General features: G+C 44.9%; 1 protein-coding gene across 3 annotated transcripts in view; it reads left to right on the top strand.

The window, feature by feature from the left end:
- Map2k5 (mitogen-activated protein kinase kinase 5) overlaps nucleotides 1–17,331 on the top strand; it is a 226,341-nt gene that overhangs the window by 148,571 nt on the left and 60,439 nt on the right. For 2 of the 3 annotated variants that reach the window (XM_041679391.1, XM_041679392.1), the window contains exon 17: nucleotides 3,110–3,139. The exons of the other annotated variant lie outside the window; for it this stretch is intronic. In XM_041679391.1, the coding sequence (XP_041535325.1) occupies nucleotides 3,110–3,139 (30 nt within the window). The remainder of the gene's footprint in view (nucleotides 1–3,109; nucleotides 3,140–17,331) is intronic. 3 annotated transcript variants of the gene reach the window in all.

Here is a 17,331-nt window from a genome sequence, read left to right on the forward strand (position 1 = left end):
TCGGCAAAGGGGTTCTGGGCCTACCGTGTGTGTCTCCTTCCGCCTTTGTCATAGAGAGTGAACATCTCTAGGGCTACATTAGACTGAAGGATGAGGACATGGGTGGAAGGCAGAGTCCTCTGAAGGGGTCTTCAAACAACTGCCTTCAATGAAGCCCAGTCACACTCCGCCTGAGCTCACTAGTGTACAGCTGGGACTTAAGCCTGCTGCCATAGCAGCCCAGGGATGACACTCCATAAAAGAGGAAGTGGCCATCCTGTACTGAAGGCAAGGGACCCTTCTGTGTCATGTAAATCTAAAAAATTCACACCTGTAAGATGTCAGGTAAGACTGAGGTCCCAATGGATAGAAGTCAGGGAAACACAAAACAAAGTTAAACCCAAGAATGCTGCTTGCCCAAGTCAGCCACTGCTGTCTGTTCCTAAGCAGACTGAGCAGAGGGGCCACCAACCCACTACACCAAGTCCTCTCTGATCTGCTGCATAGCAGTGTCTTCAATGAATGACACCAGCCATCTTTCTTTGCTTCCCTGTTCTGGAGATGACAGAGGGATCAGGTGCATGCATGTACACGCTTCTGTCTGCTAGATCCCAGCTGTAGGCCAATGGTGACTGGCAAGTCAGAGGCCTTGTGTAAGATGAGAGAGATTCAGTTCTCAATTATCCTGCTCTTGTTTCTTAAGCTTTCCTATTTGATTTGTCTGTGCTTGTTTTGGGGGCAGACCTCACTATGTGGCCCAGGCTGATGTTGAGATCAGGATCCTACTGCCATAACTGTCTAAAGTACTGAGATAACAGACAAACACTACCACACCTGTCTCATCTCTTGATTCTTTAAACTTCAAGAACCAAGAACGTTGGCACCGTGGTCTTTTAGCTCTAGCTCTTGATAGTATGTGTGGTAGACAAGTTGCTTCTGCCAGTCAGCCATGTGGGCAGAAATCTTCCATCGTCCCCAATGATGTGTCAACATGCACCCACATGGATAGTGACATATCTCTGGAAGATGTATTATACCAGTTTTCAGGCTCTTGGCCATTTTAGATGAGAGGTCCTCCTTCTGTTGTTTCTTTACCCCGGATGAAAGGTACACTCCACAGATCAGTGTGATAAAGGTGACAGCTTTTGGTCACTCCTCACTGCCTGTTGGGTCATTACGGAGTGGTACACCCACCGCAGCAGATCACAGTGTCTCCAGAGTCAGTGTGCACACTCATTGACAGTCACACGCTGTATTTTTTTCAGAGCTAAGACAAACCTCCAGCTGTGTTAGGCGAGAGAAGAGTGGGGCAGTTTAACAGCATTTAGACAGCAGCCCGAATCACACAAAACCCTGGACCGATAAAAGTGAACATCCATCCTCTTTCCTGTGCCTTCATTTTGTATGTTTTCTCATTTGTATGTGAAGATTAAGAAAATCCATCAAAGGAAATAACGATACTATAAATTTATATCTTGAAAATTTATATACTTTCTGATATATATATATATCAGATATATGAGTAGAAGGTGGTGCTTAATTAGATATTCCAACATACAGCACACACATGTGCATACACAAATATCCAGATGAGTGCTGGCCTTTTCAAAGGAATCCACCATCCAGTCGCATGGCTCCTCCCTGTTACATTGCTGTTCAACTGCCTTTAGACTTTAGAAAACCTCAACACCCCAGTCTGTCCTTAGTAAGTGATCTTTGTAGGTATTCAGGGTTTGAATCTACATGGGTCATTCAGGCACCAGGCTACACAGAAGTCACATGATCACCAAGCTAGGGGCCATCTTTCTAAATCCAAGCTTCAATTAGTTCTCATAAAGTGAGGAAAGTGTGCTTTTGTTTCGTGAAATGATTTTAAACACCATTGTAAAAGAGGAGTTTCAGAAGTGTTTGAGCAGCATCGGTGTTCTTGAAACAAGTGTGCAGCTGTCCAGGTCTCAGAAGACAGTGCAGTGTGCTGCGAAAAGCACTGGATTAAAAGCGGACTTGAGGGACAGCCCCTCGATTTCTCTTGACCAACCATGTGAGAAGCCCTTGAAGGACTCTAGAGTTTGTATCTGCTCTGTATGTCGTGTGCTCAGATGCCTTCTTGCTTCCTTGATGTTACACTTCTGCTTTGCGGAAAGTTACAGATGTGTGTGGAGAATGGAGAGTGGGCTACACTGGGAAGCTGTATGTTCCCACCATTGTTTCCTTTAAATAGGTTATGGTAAGCTGGGTGGTGGTGCACACCTTGAATCCATGGCTTGGGAGGTAGAAGCAGGTGGATCTGTGAGTTTGAGGTCAGCCTGGTCTACAGAACAGGACTATATACAAAGACCTGGTCTAGATAGATAGATAGATAGATAGATAGATAGATAGATAGATAGAAACAGGTTGTGGTATGTTTGTTCAATCTGATCTTATTACATTATGTCAAGCCTATACGTGTCTGAGTTACTTAGTTTTTACATGTGGGTTAACGAAAGTGGCTAGCCCAGAAACAAAAGAGCAGTATACAAATCTAAATAGGCTTGGGGCGGGGGAATCATTCTCCCAGGTTCAGACTGAGGCCTCCTCCTTCACAGCCTTCCATGGCCAGTTCCATACCAGTAGGGCCTCTAACTGGCAGGAAAGTGTGAAACAGTAAGTGGGTGAGAAAAACAGCCCAGGTTTTAATTTCATACAACAGCCCACACACTTCTTACAACACTTCCTCCAGACTTGTAGCCTAAACCCGCAGAGCTGTGCTCTGGAACCAACTAGATCCCATCTTACAGGAGGAAGGCCCGCAGACTTGTACATCCCTGTCTCGAGGACACTGCCGCACACATACATGTGAATAATGCCCCAGAGTTGAAAATGCACCTAAGAGAAAGTATGTGGGAGAATGTTCAGTTATTAAAATTAGGATTTTTTTTATCAGAGATAAAATATTGTTCATTAAAGAGGTCCATTCTAAATACAGCTTATAATGTAATTACAGCAATGATTTAGTTCATGCATTAGTGGTGTAGATGTTTTTATTTTTTAATTTGATAGATGCAATTCTGAAATGTAGTCCTTGTCTGTCTTAAGGAGATCTGCCCTGCATGCAAATCTATAACTAGACAAATATTATTTCCTTTCCCAGCTTGCTCTTGGGAGGTTTCCATATCCTCAGGTAAGATTGTTCATTACTGCCATTTGCCACTGTGACATCTATTCCTATGTATGAAGGTACAGGAAGCGATTGTGAACATTTGAGCCACATACAAATAAATCTGTCCTGTAAAAATGAAAAGTAGTATCTTAAAGGAATCATTAGAAGTCTCTGTTGGTTTTTTATTTTAAAAAAATCAAAAACAAAACTCTAGACTTTTTTCCCTTGTTAGAGGTTGACTGAGACCACCATGCTCCTGTTCGTATGACATTTGAGGTGTCCCCTCCGCCCAGCTCCATGTGCTCATGTCGAGGTTGGAGGAAGGGCCCACCCTTTTTTCATACCTTTTATGAACATTTTGGATTCAACTAAAATTTTTTGAGTTAAAAGATGAGAACAAAAGATGAAAATCTCTACTGTGGGTCATTGTTTTTAGCAGGCGCACAGCCCCAGTTTCTTGTGTGTGTGACTGTGACCACGTTACACCCTTTCGATTCTGCTCCTTCCTATTCACAAATATTTCGTTATCAGTTATTGAAAATCCTAAATTTTTATATTTCTTCACAGTTTTTACTAGAGAGGGATGTTAAGCAGTTAAGACACAAAGCTATTTTGTGGCTGGAAAATGACTCCCTGCTGTTGGGGGGCAGGAAGCGAAACGTCCAGAGGGATGAAGAATGAGCGGCTGACGGGTCTCTTCTGGTTGATGTGTACTGTTTTTCTGGCATCTTGGTCTGAACAGGCCAAAGTGCCTGGAGGCATGTCTGATTTAAAGGTGGTGTTGGTCTCTGCTCTTTAAGCATCTATTAACTTGCTATTATTATGCAAATAAGTGTTGTATTACACATACTAATTTATGCATGGTTAGATTATGCAGATGCATCACAAACATGGTTATTGAATAATAGGAGGGGGCGCCTTCTCCCTAACCATCCTTAGAAGCACTTCTCAGCATATTCTCCCAGTACCCATGTGGACTTAAAGAGCCTTCACTCACTGAAATGTCTCTTTTGAAGCCCTTTTCCTTCACAGTTAGAAGTTGTCAAATAAGGAGAAGAGAAATAATTCACGATGTTAGGTCCAGAAGTGTTAGTCTCACTTTTCAAATTGGAAAGTCTCTTTGCTTGAGCATAACCTTTTTCCTTTAAAGAGAAAACCCAGAATGCAGCGCCTTGGTGCACGCTAGCACAGAGTGAAATTTTGACATGGACAGCCATGCCGCCCAGCCTATAGGTAGTCCATCAGATTAACATCAATTGTCAAGATTTATACTCATTTGAACATTTATCTTGTTAAGCTCTTAAGTCTGTTGGTAATTTTTAAACTATTCAGTGTGTGACTAATGCATGTAATCCTGTAAAACTATGAAAATGAACGTGAGACCCTTCATGACCTAACTCTTAAATTAGTCCTGATAGAACGCTTACAAGCCATCTGATAAAGACTGAGGGCTAGCAAGATGGCTTGCCATGCAAACCCGATGACCTGAGTCTGATCCCTGGGACCCCCAAGTGAGTGGTAGAGAAAATTGACTCCCACAAGTAACCTCTGACCTCCATACATGTGTCTCCCCATAATAAATAATTTTTTTTAATTTCAAAAATTGAAAGTGTAGACATATCCTTAAGGTTCCTAATATGTAGAGAAAGTAAGCGGTGCCATTGAGTAAGTGAGAAGTCTATGGTGTGATTGTCACTGTGTGTGACCTTGAGCCCTTGAAAGTCACAATCAGATAAGGAACAGGCAGAGTTGCTTCACCGAGTGACACTGTACTTGATCAGCTGAGTGGAAGTTGGAAAATTCTACTAGGCTGATCTCCCTGATTAGCAATAACCTTTGTGCCAAGGAACGTATAGGAAGGGGGTTATTCCTTGGAATGTGGTGGAATGCTGTCACCAAAATGATGCCTTTGTTTCGAAGGCCACCAGGTCCTTCCCCAGATCTTTCATCAGAAGTTCAGGTGATCCACTACTTTGAAAAGCAGTAATGATTTACAGCATGATTCACATTTATCTTGCAGGCTTTGTGTGCTTAATGAAAGGTTGGGGAAGATCCTTTGCAAATGCCTTCCGGGGGCTGGGGAGATAGATGCTCAGCATTCAAGAGCACTCCCTACTTTTCTAGAGGACCAGGGTTTGGGTCCTGGCACCTATGCTAGGCAGCTCAGAACTGCCTGTAACTCCAGCTGCAGGGGGTCCTGCTGTCTTCTGGCCTCTGCAGGCACCTTCTTGCACGTGATGCACATATACTCACACAGACACACACATGCATCTGAAAGCCAATCAGTCCATCATCTAAAAGCCAATCAGTCAATCAATCAGTTTCTCCCCTGCTCCTTTCTTCTTCCCTCACGTGGAACAGGTAAAGGAAAACGTATGTTTCTGAGGTGCTGCAGAGACTGGATCATGAGAGCACACCTTCACTCTGTCCCACGCTGCCACACCTCAACTCCTGTATGCTGTGAGACAGCCTTCCTGGGTAACATAAGCAGTCACCATTACTAACTGCTGAACTGTGACTGATTTGGTAACATTAACTCTCAAGTGGAGTGGATAGGAGTGAGTCAGACTCTGGAGTTGAAAATGATTGTATCATCAACTCAAACCACACCATGGTATCCGAAAAGCAGATGGCCCTGCCTTTGACTGTCTGGAGTGACTAGAAGCTTCACACTTTACCCAGCAGTCCTCTGTCCACCACACTGAAGACTACAGTATCCTAGGTATGGCCCTTGAACACTCGGGTTGTGTCCTTTTGAATTCCTCCATATCTGGGCTGGGGTTAGTTCCGATAATTTCTTTTCGGAACCTAAAGTCAAATCAAGGTACCAGACTGGTACGCCCTTCCTTAGAGGCCAGTTGAGAACCCAGAGGTGAGTCAGAACTTGCATCAAAAGAATCGGCTCTATCTTTCTAAGTTTGAGACCATGTCTTCCTCATCTCTGGTATTTGCCTTCTCTTTCTGACTTAAGAGGTATGCTCCTCAAATGAAATGATGGATATAAAGCCACTTTCAAAAGCACAAAGAGGCCCTGGTCCCACCATTTGCTTCTTAGCAGCCCCCAACCCCTCTGGAGCAGAGGGCAAAGCTGGAAGGAGCAGCAAGCTTCCAGACTTCCTTCTTTCGGCCCAGCGCCAGTGCTGCTGACGACATCTTCAGCAGTCCTCTCACCTGGTGACAGTGTCTGTCAGGTGGGGGTGCAGGAGAGGGAGGAGGGCTTGGGCATGATGGAGTCCGTGCCCACGGACAGTGTCAGTGAAAAGGCTGGATTTCTTCGAGATCATCTTTCTGTGTGACTGTCATTGTTTTGTGTAGTTGGGTCTCTTTGGTGTTTGGAAACTCTTGTACGGTTTCCTTAGACCTGGAGTAGCACAGGCTTGTAGGGATGCGGTCTGGATTCTACGAAAAGCTAGAGGTCTCCATTACAGCAGCTTTCGCTACTGCTGCAGTTATCAGGAAAACAATAGTAGGTTGGAGATGTGATCCAGGTGTAGAATGCTGGCTTAAGCTGCCCTAGCGTCTGTCGGGGGGGGAGGGGAGGGGGGGGACAGGAGGCTGAGATGTTCAAGAGCATCATTGGCTATGTGGAAAGTTTGAGGCCAGCCTGGGATACATGAAACTGTCTCATACAAAAAACAATGGAATGGTGACTTGAAGTCACCCAGTACCTTCCCTACCCAGATGTCCTGAGCACTTTCTGTGGTCCCAGGCCCTACATCCCACTATTACTATTTCTAGCCATCCAGTGAACAGGCCACACACCTCATCTTAAGAAGGAGTGGGGGTACTAAGGTCTAGGACTTGGAGGCATTTAAATTCAGTGACTGGCTGTTTCATGTCACCGCAGCTTGGTGACTGTTCTTAATTCTTACCTCCCCCCAACCCCCAGTCCCAGACAGTTCACCAAGCCCTCCTCTCATCCGGCTTCCCTGCCAGAGGGTACGGGGAGAATGAGCATCGTGAGCTGTGCTGATACAGATGACAAGGCTGATCCCTAGAGCCCTTTTGCTTTTCTTGTTATGTGTTTAGTAGAGTGACAGGGGCGTGCAGATGGCCTCAGAGCCCTCCCCAAACCTGAAATTCTGGGTGCCTGTGGAGCATGCTCTTTAATGAGATAGCGAGGATTTGCTTTCTGCTTTGAATTCAGCTTTGGTGATCTGGAAATATCTGTGGGTCTAGACAACAAGGGCTGGAACACTTCTCGTCAGTTGGTCCTGTAGATCCAAAGTCAGTTGGCTTAAAAAAACATGGCAGTAGGCAATGGTTTGTTTAATGACATCGTAATTTGGGAGAAATGGGAATGATTGCCCACCAAACATTGTCATCCTTCATTCAAACTTTCCGGCAAGGCCCTGCATTTGGACAGCGGTAAGTCCATCAGGGAGATTTCTCAGGGGCGAGCTCCACTAGAGCACCAGGGGACTTGGTCGGCAGGATGCCTCAGGAAAGTGAAGCTAGCACAGATACAAATGTGTTTAAAGCACTTTTGCATATATAAAAATATTGTTCTTGTTTTGGCTACAATTCTTGATCTTGGTTAATAAATTACATCAAAATGACCCCGAGTTAAAAAGGGGGGGTGGGGAGGATCTGAGCAAATAGTGCCTCTGGTATGTAAAGCTTTGAATGTTTTCACACCCCATTAATTTATTACTTCTCTTTCTTCATCTTTAAATTTCATTTTTTTTTCAAAAATTCCGACTCCCCGCTGCTGCAGTGATTTCCATCTTGTTGTTAATTTCCCCTGCTCCATATGGAGCTCCAGACATTTCACCTGGAGGCTGTACTAGATTTTGCTGTAGTGATCCTACTTCCGGAGGCCAAAACTGTCATTTAGGGTTCCTGGTGCATCTGTCGGCGCCAGGCTTTTCACTGGCATGGGAGAGTGTGAATAACAAATTGGATGCACCTGAGATTCGGATGATTAGTGTGCGCTGCGAATCTCTGAGACTTGTAAGCTGCTCACGCTGGGGGAGGGGCACAGGGCCTGAGCTGAGGGTGGGTGGGTCTGTGCCCACACCTTGCATTTGGGGCTTGGCAAGCGGCGTGCAGACTTTGTCGGCAGCCCTGGTGCAGAGATAGTAACATATATTTCATCGTGCCTTGTCATTGATTAGAAAAGAGCCTTTAATTTCATTTCACCCCATGTTGTGATTAATTTGCATTCTTTGTCAGAAGTTAATGGAGTTTTTTATGGTTCACTCTGAAATCCTTGAAGACATCAGACTTGATCTGATGTTTATACAACCGCCAGCGGAATTTTTTCCCGTGATTGATGGCAAGCTTGATGTTATTCCAAACGGCTTTTTAAGCTGTTTTTAAGAATTATTTGAATAAAATGCAAGCAAGATATTGTTGTAATGATCAAGATTATCTGTTAAAAATCTGTTTCAAATAAAGGAGATGATAAGTAGAAAAAGGGATCAAAAAGAGAAAAGGATGGTGAATCGAGGCATTATTTATAAGAAATATGTAAGAATGGCATCAGACAGATTATTGCAATGAAGAGATCACTTTTATTGAAAAATTTTTATTGTCATCTGACCAAATAGAATAAGTAAGTCTAAGTTTAAAAAGAACATCTAATCTTAGGGATTATGAGCCTCATTATCAACTGGTCAGTTCTCCTGTGTTCTGCCAGCTTTGGCCACCAGTATGCTCACAGAGATCCGCTGCTCTGAACTGGAGAAGGGCTGTCACAGCTGCTAGCTGGCCAACGTAATGACGTATTTCCCATCCATGAGGAATTCTTCAACCCCAGTATGAGTTGCTCATTAAGTAGATTATGGGCAGTCTTTAGTGAAAGAAGGTGTTCCTAAGCGTATCACCACTGGCGTTCCCACAGACAGTACAGAAATGTAAATACCCCATGTTACAGCCAAGATGCCCAGCTTCTCATGGGTAGCAGCCATGTCTGTTCATGCCATACACAACATGTCAAGGTACAAGAGGAGCTGTTGGTGACATTTGGGTCCAAGCCCCTTGCTGCTAACCTAGGAAATGTTCTGCACATGCTTTTAGACTAATAGGGTCGTTTGTTTGATTTGGGAACCTCGCCTTGCTTCAGCAGATTCTGGCTTCTCTGTGAATTCTGCTCTTGAGACCCCCTCATAGGTCAAAAGCCTGCTTATAGGGGTGCTTACATTTCAAATGGATTAATTTATTTGCCATACCTAAAGTTTGCTAAATAACTGGATGGTTTTAATTGAAGTTACTGCCTTCTGATCCTTGTATTAATGTGGTCTAAGGGCCTTTTTATTGTATGCAATCCATATTATTGACTAATTTGCCCAGTTTTCATATCAATGGAAGCAGCTTGTCAAGGAGAAAATATTTTAACTTGTTTTAGAATTCTGCTGTTTGAATGTTTGGGGGTTTTCCCTTTCTTCTTCCTGTCAACTGACAGACTAGCTTTTTAATATTTCACTTGTTTTATATTAGTAAATGTCTCCTTGGGCAGGGTTTTGCTTTAGAGTAGAACAGAGAGCCATTGTTCTTAGCTGTTTAAAACTCTTCAAATGCTAATGTCAAAACACTAGAGGAGTTTTCGTCTGGGTTTTTTGAGGCTGAGTCTTCCTGTGTAGCCCTGACAGACCTAGGACTCACCCTGTAGCACAGACTGGCCTCAAGCCCGTGGTGGAATTAAGGCCTGCATCACCATGCCCAGCTAAAATACTAGAGGTTTTTTTTTTTTTTTACGTGTGTGTGTGTGTTTTAAAAGCCTTTCATTGGTATATTGTTACTAGGGGCAACACTGATCATTTAATATTATTTTAATTAAATTTAAACCATAGATATTATTATCTTATTTATGCACCCTGCCTCTTAACTGTGATCATACCTAGAACTGCAAATACCTAAAAAGTTTGTCTTCTTTAAACAAACGTTTTTGGAATTATCCTTAGTCAGACAAACTTTTTGAAGTTCACAGCATCAAAGATTTAAGTAAACTGTAAGTATCTATTGTTTTGAGTTAAGTCTCTTACAAAAAAAAAAGAGCATTGGGTAGTCCCCAAAATTACCAGTGTTCCCCTTTAACTAATAAAAGCTAGCTATGTGCAATTTATTATTTAAACAGATTTCTGCCAGCATTTTATTTTTATTCATTATCCTCACTAATTAAGATATAGTCCCAGCCATAGAGTCCGGCAGATGCTCCTAAAATGCAGGGGTAAACCTGAAGTCATGGGGAGACACTCATTTGTACACTTAGCTTCTTCCTGGGATTTTTTAAATTGCCAAAGCCAAGTTCTCCTCAAAGTTTCCACCTCAGACATACCCAGAGATATCATTTTATCTCCTTCTCCCCTAAAGATAGGAGGTGAGTTCCTAGTCTGCCTTTCAAACAGAGACATGGGGTTACCCCATTCTGCTCATTGTGTAAAGTGCTTACTGGGCAGATATGAGGACCTGAATCCAGTCCCCAAAACCCAGATCAAAGAACAAGGTATGGTGGTGTGCACTTAAAATCCCAGCACTGGGGAAGCAGAAGCAGGCAGATCCCTGAGGTTCACTGGTCAGCCAGCATGGCCTACCTGGCAGGCTCCAGGCCAGCAAGGCAGGGAAGATGGGGCTGGTGAAGTGGCTGTTCTTACAAAGGACTGAGTCCAATTCCCAACACCTTCATGGTGGCTCACACCCATCTATAACTCCAGTTTTGAGGAATCTAATGTCCTCTTCTGACCTCCATGGGCACCAGGCATGCATGTGACATGTGAGTGTGTATGTGTGTGTATACAGGCAAAACTCATACACACAAAATAAAAATAAAATAAATATTTTTTAAATGTGTTTAAGACAGACAGAAAGAGAAAGAGAGAGAGAGAGAGAAAAGAAAGGAGAAAGGAAAGTAACAAAGTGTTTGGATCCTAAGGAATGACTCTTGAGATTGCCCATTGGCTTACACACACATGCACATGAACCTTCACAGTGAACATACACATACACACACACATAACACAGATAGAAGAGAAATTGTCCCCAGAGTCTAGGAAATCTAGAAAGGTGGTGTTTTCCCATCACAGTTACTGCTGTAGTTGGGATAGGTTGCTTGACCAGCCAGATGACAGATGACTATTTAAAAAATAATAAAGGATGGATGGATGGATGGATGGATGGATGGCCAGCTCCAGGTTGGTCCAGTTCTATAGCACCATCTAAACTATCTGTGATGTTCATCCTAGTTCAGTCAGATAGTTATCCATCACTGAACACCTACCCAGGGCCTGACACTTTGCAGAACTGCAGCAGAGAAAGTTCAGTTCCAACAGGAAGAAAAGTACCAGCAAATGATGGCTTCTATAGAAGGAGCCTCCAGGGGCAGAGGCGCTGGTCTCAGAAAGGGGCGGGGTGAACTTACTTTAAGAAGCCAAGACAGGACTAGAAAGATGGCTCAATTAAGAGCTCATCCTTCTCCTGCAAAGGACCAGAGTTCAGTCCCAACACCCACATTAGATAGTTCACGATTGCCTGTGTTTGCTCACATTCCAGCTCCAAGGGATCCAAAGCCTCTGGCCTCTGCAGTAGGTAAAAAGTAAGTAAATCATTTAGTCTGGAAAGGTGGCTCTGCTGTTAAGTGTGTGCACTGCACTTGCAGAGGACCTAAGTTCGGATCCCAGAATCCACGTCAGGCAGCTCCCAACCACCTGTAATTCCAGCTCCACTGAGACCCCATACAGCTAGTCTCCTCGGGCACATGCACATCATTTTTATTTGTTTTTTATTATTTATTCTTTTAGACAAAAGTCTCTCTGTGTGGCCCTGGATGGCCTGGAACTCACAATATTGGCTGGGCTGGGTTTGAACACAGAGATCTGTCTGCCTCCCGAGTGCTAGGATTAAAGGCATGCTCCACCACACTGGGCCTGAATACACATAATTTTTAAAATAAATGAAAGTAGCATTTATTTAAAAGAAGCCAAGAATGCTTCTTAGAGTAGAAGATGCTTGAGCTAGGGTAAGGAGGCTAGAAGGAAGGCAAAGGACCACTCCAAGCATTTACGTTCACCAAGAGCCACACCCAGGAGTCTGAAGGGTGTTACTGTGGTTGCCTTCCTTTCCCCTGTTGAGCAAATCTCCTGGGTGAATTGTAATGCCAGCTTAGGGGAGAAAAAAGGGGAGAGAGGAGCAGGAGGAGGAAGGGAGTCTCAGATGTTGCTAACCCTGTAACAGACAGGATACAGAAGCTGGGCTCCAGGATGTCATGAGTCCCTTTGAGCTTGTCTGAGGTTGGAGGATTTGCATTTCCAGATCTCTGCCCTGAGAGTAGTTGCCACAATCTGACCACTTCTCCCCAACTTGTGTGAATTTAACCTGGCACATTCCAGGACAGCTTCCAGGCTACTGGGAAGGAATTATCACGACCAGATGAGTCAAGGCCTAAGAAGGCACTTTGAAAAGCGTGAGGTGGTTAACACTGCCATGGCAATGGTGGTATTATTTATATTTCCAGAAAGTACTTGAGGGATTTGCCTGTGTGGCTCTGAAAATATATGACTGTGTCTCCTGCCAGGTTGGACTGAAATGAATTACTTCTCTGATCCCACCAGAGCCTTCCTGTCCAGTCCTTCTCTTCTGAGTTACGATTTGTCATTCACAGTCTTCATACACAGAATTCTATATAGGATCTACTCATTTTTAGTCCAGTATCTGGGACCGTGATTTTTTCACAGCTTTTTAAATAATCAGTCTAGAAATAAGATTGAAGTGTAAAGCAATGACCTTGACGTCCCGCTCTGGCTTCCAGTCATTGACTTTGCCATCTTGTCTCCCTCTTAGACTCCAGAGATTCTGTTCTTACACCTTGTTATTGGTAGTTGCTACCTTAAGAAATCCTAGTGTTTCAGACACAAGAAGACCTTATTATCTAGCTTTTATTTTGCAGAGGAAGGAAGGGAAACCATGGTCATTTAGTGACACCTTACAGGGCTTCTATCCCCCACTCCAAAGTCAATGGCTTTTTCTGTCTCAAGAAAGGTGGGGATGGGAGGTTGATGAGGCACCCAGAGGTTTTGATGCCAAATAGCCATTCTTATTTTACACACCCAAACACACAAGTACTGCCTCCAACTGGTGCATCTACAGAGGTGGAAATTACTATCCCAGGATGCTCCCTGCCTACCAGGTAATTGCTTACTGGATGCAGATCCCTGGGAGGAAAGTAGTCTCAGCAGCGGCAATGACAAAAACATCAACTTTTATTGTTCTCAGTTGTTCTGCTCATCACATGGAGAACTTGGGATAGAATTGAAGCTAGGAGCTCATTGGCATCCAAGTTAAAAGAGGGAAGACCTGGCCAAGCTTTGTTTGAACACAGATTACTTTTAGATGTTTAACAGTACTGGATTAACGCCTGAGGTTTTGGAGAATCTTCTTCAACTAAAACGTTAATGATCCTAAGAACCCAACCCTCTCTAGTGCCAATAAAATAGACAAGTTCATTGAAAAATCTACAATTCCCTAAAGGAGCAAAGAATTGATGCAGGTTAGGGCTGGGGATTGCTGAAACACAGCCAGGAGCAGAGAGGTCTTGGGCACAACTGGGTGCCAAGACAGGAGGCTTAAGACAGCTCCTAGGGATGGTGGGAAGCCAGGGCAACCTATCAGAATCAAGTGTGGACTTGGTTATATCTACACATAGTGACATCGGGCAATAGAATGGCCTGACGAGGGAAGTTGTGGGTCTCCAGGCACAGGGAGAAAAGACAGAAGTGCTAGAACTTGTTTCAATTCTGTGCAGAAATGGGTTGCGCAGTGCCCTGTGGGCCTGAGGCCACCTTCTCCTTAGGATTAGTCCGGTTTGATGAAATTCCATAAGCAAAACCAAGTTTCTGGCCAGAGGTCTGACTTCATCCCAAGCTCTGGACAGCTCTGTGCTCCTCATTAACTAGAGACCCCTGGGCAAAGAGAGCAGGAAGCAGCAAATGATGCCCACCACCCCAGGTGACAGTGAATGTCACCGTTGACATGTGACTTCAACCCAGACACAGACAGGGCTGTCTTCATTTCTGGGCCTGGCATTTATTAGCTTGTTGACCTTCCTTCTCGGGCCTTAGTCTCCTCTCTGGAAGGTGCTGATAGTCTCCTGTGTGACTATGCACCATATGCATGCTTGGTACCTGAGGAGGTCAGAAGCAGGAGTCAGATCCATGGGACTGGAGTTACAGACAGTGGTGGGTGCTGAGAACCAAACGTGGGTCCTTCTGCAAGAGCAACAAGTGCTCTTAACTACTGGGCCAGCTCTCCAGCCCTACGTAGCTGTGTTTTGTCGCAATGTTGAGTGACATTTAAAGGAAAGACAAGCTCTGTGATTAAGTCTTAGCGCTGGCTAGTTTCAGGAAACTTTAATAAGCCATTCACCTTTGAGGACCAGCAATTGTGTCTCGCCTGCCTTTTGTTTTCTAGAGTCACGTATAGCATCAGGCATAGAGGACTGCTTGATAAATATAGATGAAATCAATAAAGTGATTATTTACCTCAATTTTACCAACTAACATGTTGACAAAACATACCAACTCTGCATTTGGAAAGCGCCCAAGGTTCCCCATTCCTCATTTTATCTTCTCTCTGTAAGACAAGTCCTTCTGAGAGACATGATCATTTTCTCTAGAGTGTTGGCCCCTCAGGAGAGCCAGATGGGACAAAGGATGGAGGGGATGGGTGGAAAGCAGTAAACTCCCCTTTGCTGGATTAATCCAGACAGCAGAAGAATTTCAAAGATCAGAAACAGGGGTGGGGTGTGGGGGTGGGGGAGCTAAGCAGTATTCCAAAACCTTTGATGACCTTTCAGATCCCAGAAGTCTGTGTCCCTGCATGGCTGGCCAGCCTCTTCTCAACCCAACAAAAGACTCGTGGAGTCTGTTTGTCCCAAGAAAGAAACAGAAGCAGCTGCTTCAGACCTGTCTGGGGTCCCTAACCAGTTAAGCCTTCCTTCATACCGTGTCTATGTGAGAGCTGTCAAGGGTCCCTAACCAGTTAAGCCTTCCTTCATACCTTGTCTGTATGAGACACTGCAGAGAGAATAGTGTTTCTTTTTATCTATTTTCTCCCGGCTGAGCCGACTATATGATACTGCTACCAAAAACCCAGTGCGCCTTATCCTCCATGAGTTTCTGCTACAGGACCCAGAACACGATGAGCTAAGCCAGTCAAGGCAAAGTAAGTATGTGTCCAGGGCTGTGTACCCTGTAGCAGGGGGACCTGTTGATAGTCTTCCCTTTACCCAGCACTTTAGTCTCTGCCTTCAGTCAACTGCAGTCTAAAATATGAAGCAGAAAATTGCAGAGGTGATTCTAAGTTTCCAACAGCATGCAACTGTGAGTGGCCTGATGGAACCTCTTGCCACCCTATTTTGCAACATTCTGGGTATTAATAACCCCATCGTGCAGTACCTCCATGTTGTATGTACCACTCACCTGCCAGTCACCTAGCAGGTGTCTCGGTCATCAGATCAACTGTCAGCTGCCACAGTGCTGCACTAGGTAACACTTCTTAGTAAGAGTCCCGAAGCATAAGAGGAGTGACTGTAGCAATTCTGTGCCTAAAACAAGTCCTTTATGGGAGAGATGGAAGCTTATTGGGGGTGTAGGTACTCGGGTAAAGACAAGGAATGGGTAAGGAGGGTAGAGTGTCCTGTTTCTACTAAGGGTCCTGAAGCATAGCCAGATGAGGGGAGCTGCCACACCTATGCACACAGCTGGAGGACGCTGACCACAGTGACAGGATGTAAAATCACAGCTGGTCCTTCAGCTGCTTAAAATACCAGCTCAAAGTCACCTTAGTCACAGAGGCGTTCCCTGAGTGAAAAGCTGGGCTTCCTGACCTGTGGAGAGGCAGGTCTGGCCAGTGACTTTTGCCTCGCTTTTCCTTTGTTTGAGACAAGGTTTCCATATTAACCTTGGCTTGCCTGGAACTCACTGTGTAGACCAGGCTGGCCTCTGAGATTAAAGGTGTGCACCACCACTCCTAGCACTTAGATTGATTCCTAGACCAACAGTGACTGCTGGGGTTCTCAGAGTAACCTGCGTCTGCGGGGGCAAGTGTTTCCCCATCAGCACCTGAAGACTGTTTAACTCCCTGAGCCCAAGGGATGTACATGTCTTAATAATTCAGGCCTGAGCTCCATGCTTCGTCTGCTGTCTCACACCCAATCATCTTGAGGTATGCAGAGGGCTGTGAGGGTGGAGCATGTGGCCAGAGCGCCTGTACTGTGGGAGGAGGAAGGGGGGACGGGCATCAAGAGCTGCAGCTGATCCTGCGGAGGAAAGTCCTTGTGTTTCGTTAGCACCAAAGACTTTGAAAACATGGTGCCTGTCCCCAAATGTGGAAGGAACTGAAGTCACTTCTGTTCACCATAGTTCAAGGGTCCTGGGCTTATCTTTAAGATTTATTTGGGCTTGAAAATGAACTTTCTAACAGCCTTCTGTGGCCATAGGCTTCCTAAAATATAGTGAATGTTCGTAAAATTCACCAGACTTTCTGCAGGGACGGTGGCAAACGCCAGCCCCACAGTGACACAGTACAAGAAGAGTAGGGATTCTCTGTGTGTCCATGGAAAGCGGCATCGTGACAGGAGCAGTGTAGCTATGGTGGCAGACGAAGCCTACGTTTTGGGTAAAGGTTAAAACTAGAGATTCGCTGTGGTTGAGTGTGGTGAGCCTGACTGCAGATGTAAGAGGGTGCTGCCCGGTAGGAGGTGCAAGCAGTTTAAAGCTGCTTTTGTTATGAAGAAAATACAATTGTAAGTTACATTTTATGAAGGAAACTTCCTAACAGTTCCTGCTGCCCAAGATAGAGTCATTGGAATTCTAGCCCTAGAAGATACTGCTGTCTGGAATAATACAAAGCCAGATCCCACGTGGACAAAGATATGGACCAGGTGAACCCAGCATAGCTTTGGGTTCCATAGCATGACGGGGGGGGGGGGGCATGACGGGGGGGGGCAGCTGGTGAAGCTGACAAGGAAGCCAAGTAAAGGCTAGATCCAGAAAACCCCCGTCTGTACCTTCGCTGGAGCAGGCTTATTTGGTCATGAAGGTTGATATCATCCATAGGCTTTGCTCAGAGAACTGCATCTCCTACCTCCCACCCCTCCCCCCACCACACTCACACCTCCACCTCACTTCCCCCCCACACACTCACACCTCCACCTCACTTCCCCCACCACACTCACACCTCCACCTCACTTCCCCCCCCCACACTCACACCTCCACCAC

This window comes from Microtus oregoni, unplaced genomic scaffold, assembly GCF_018167655.1.
Source record: "Microtus oregoni isolate MIOR12 unplaced genomic scaffold, Mior012 000032F_ref0000030, whole genome shotgun sequence".
NCBI lineage: Eukaryota > Metazoa > Chordata > Mammalia > Rodentia > Cricetidae > Microtus > Microtus oregoni.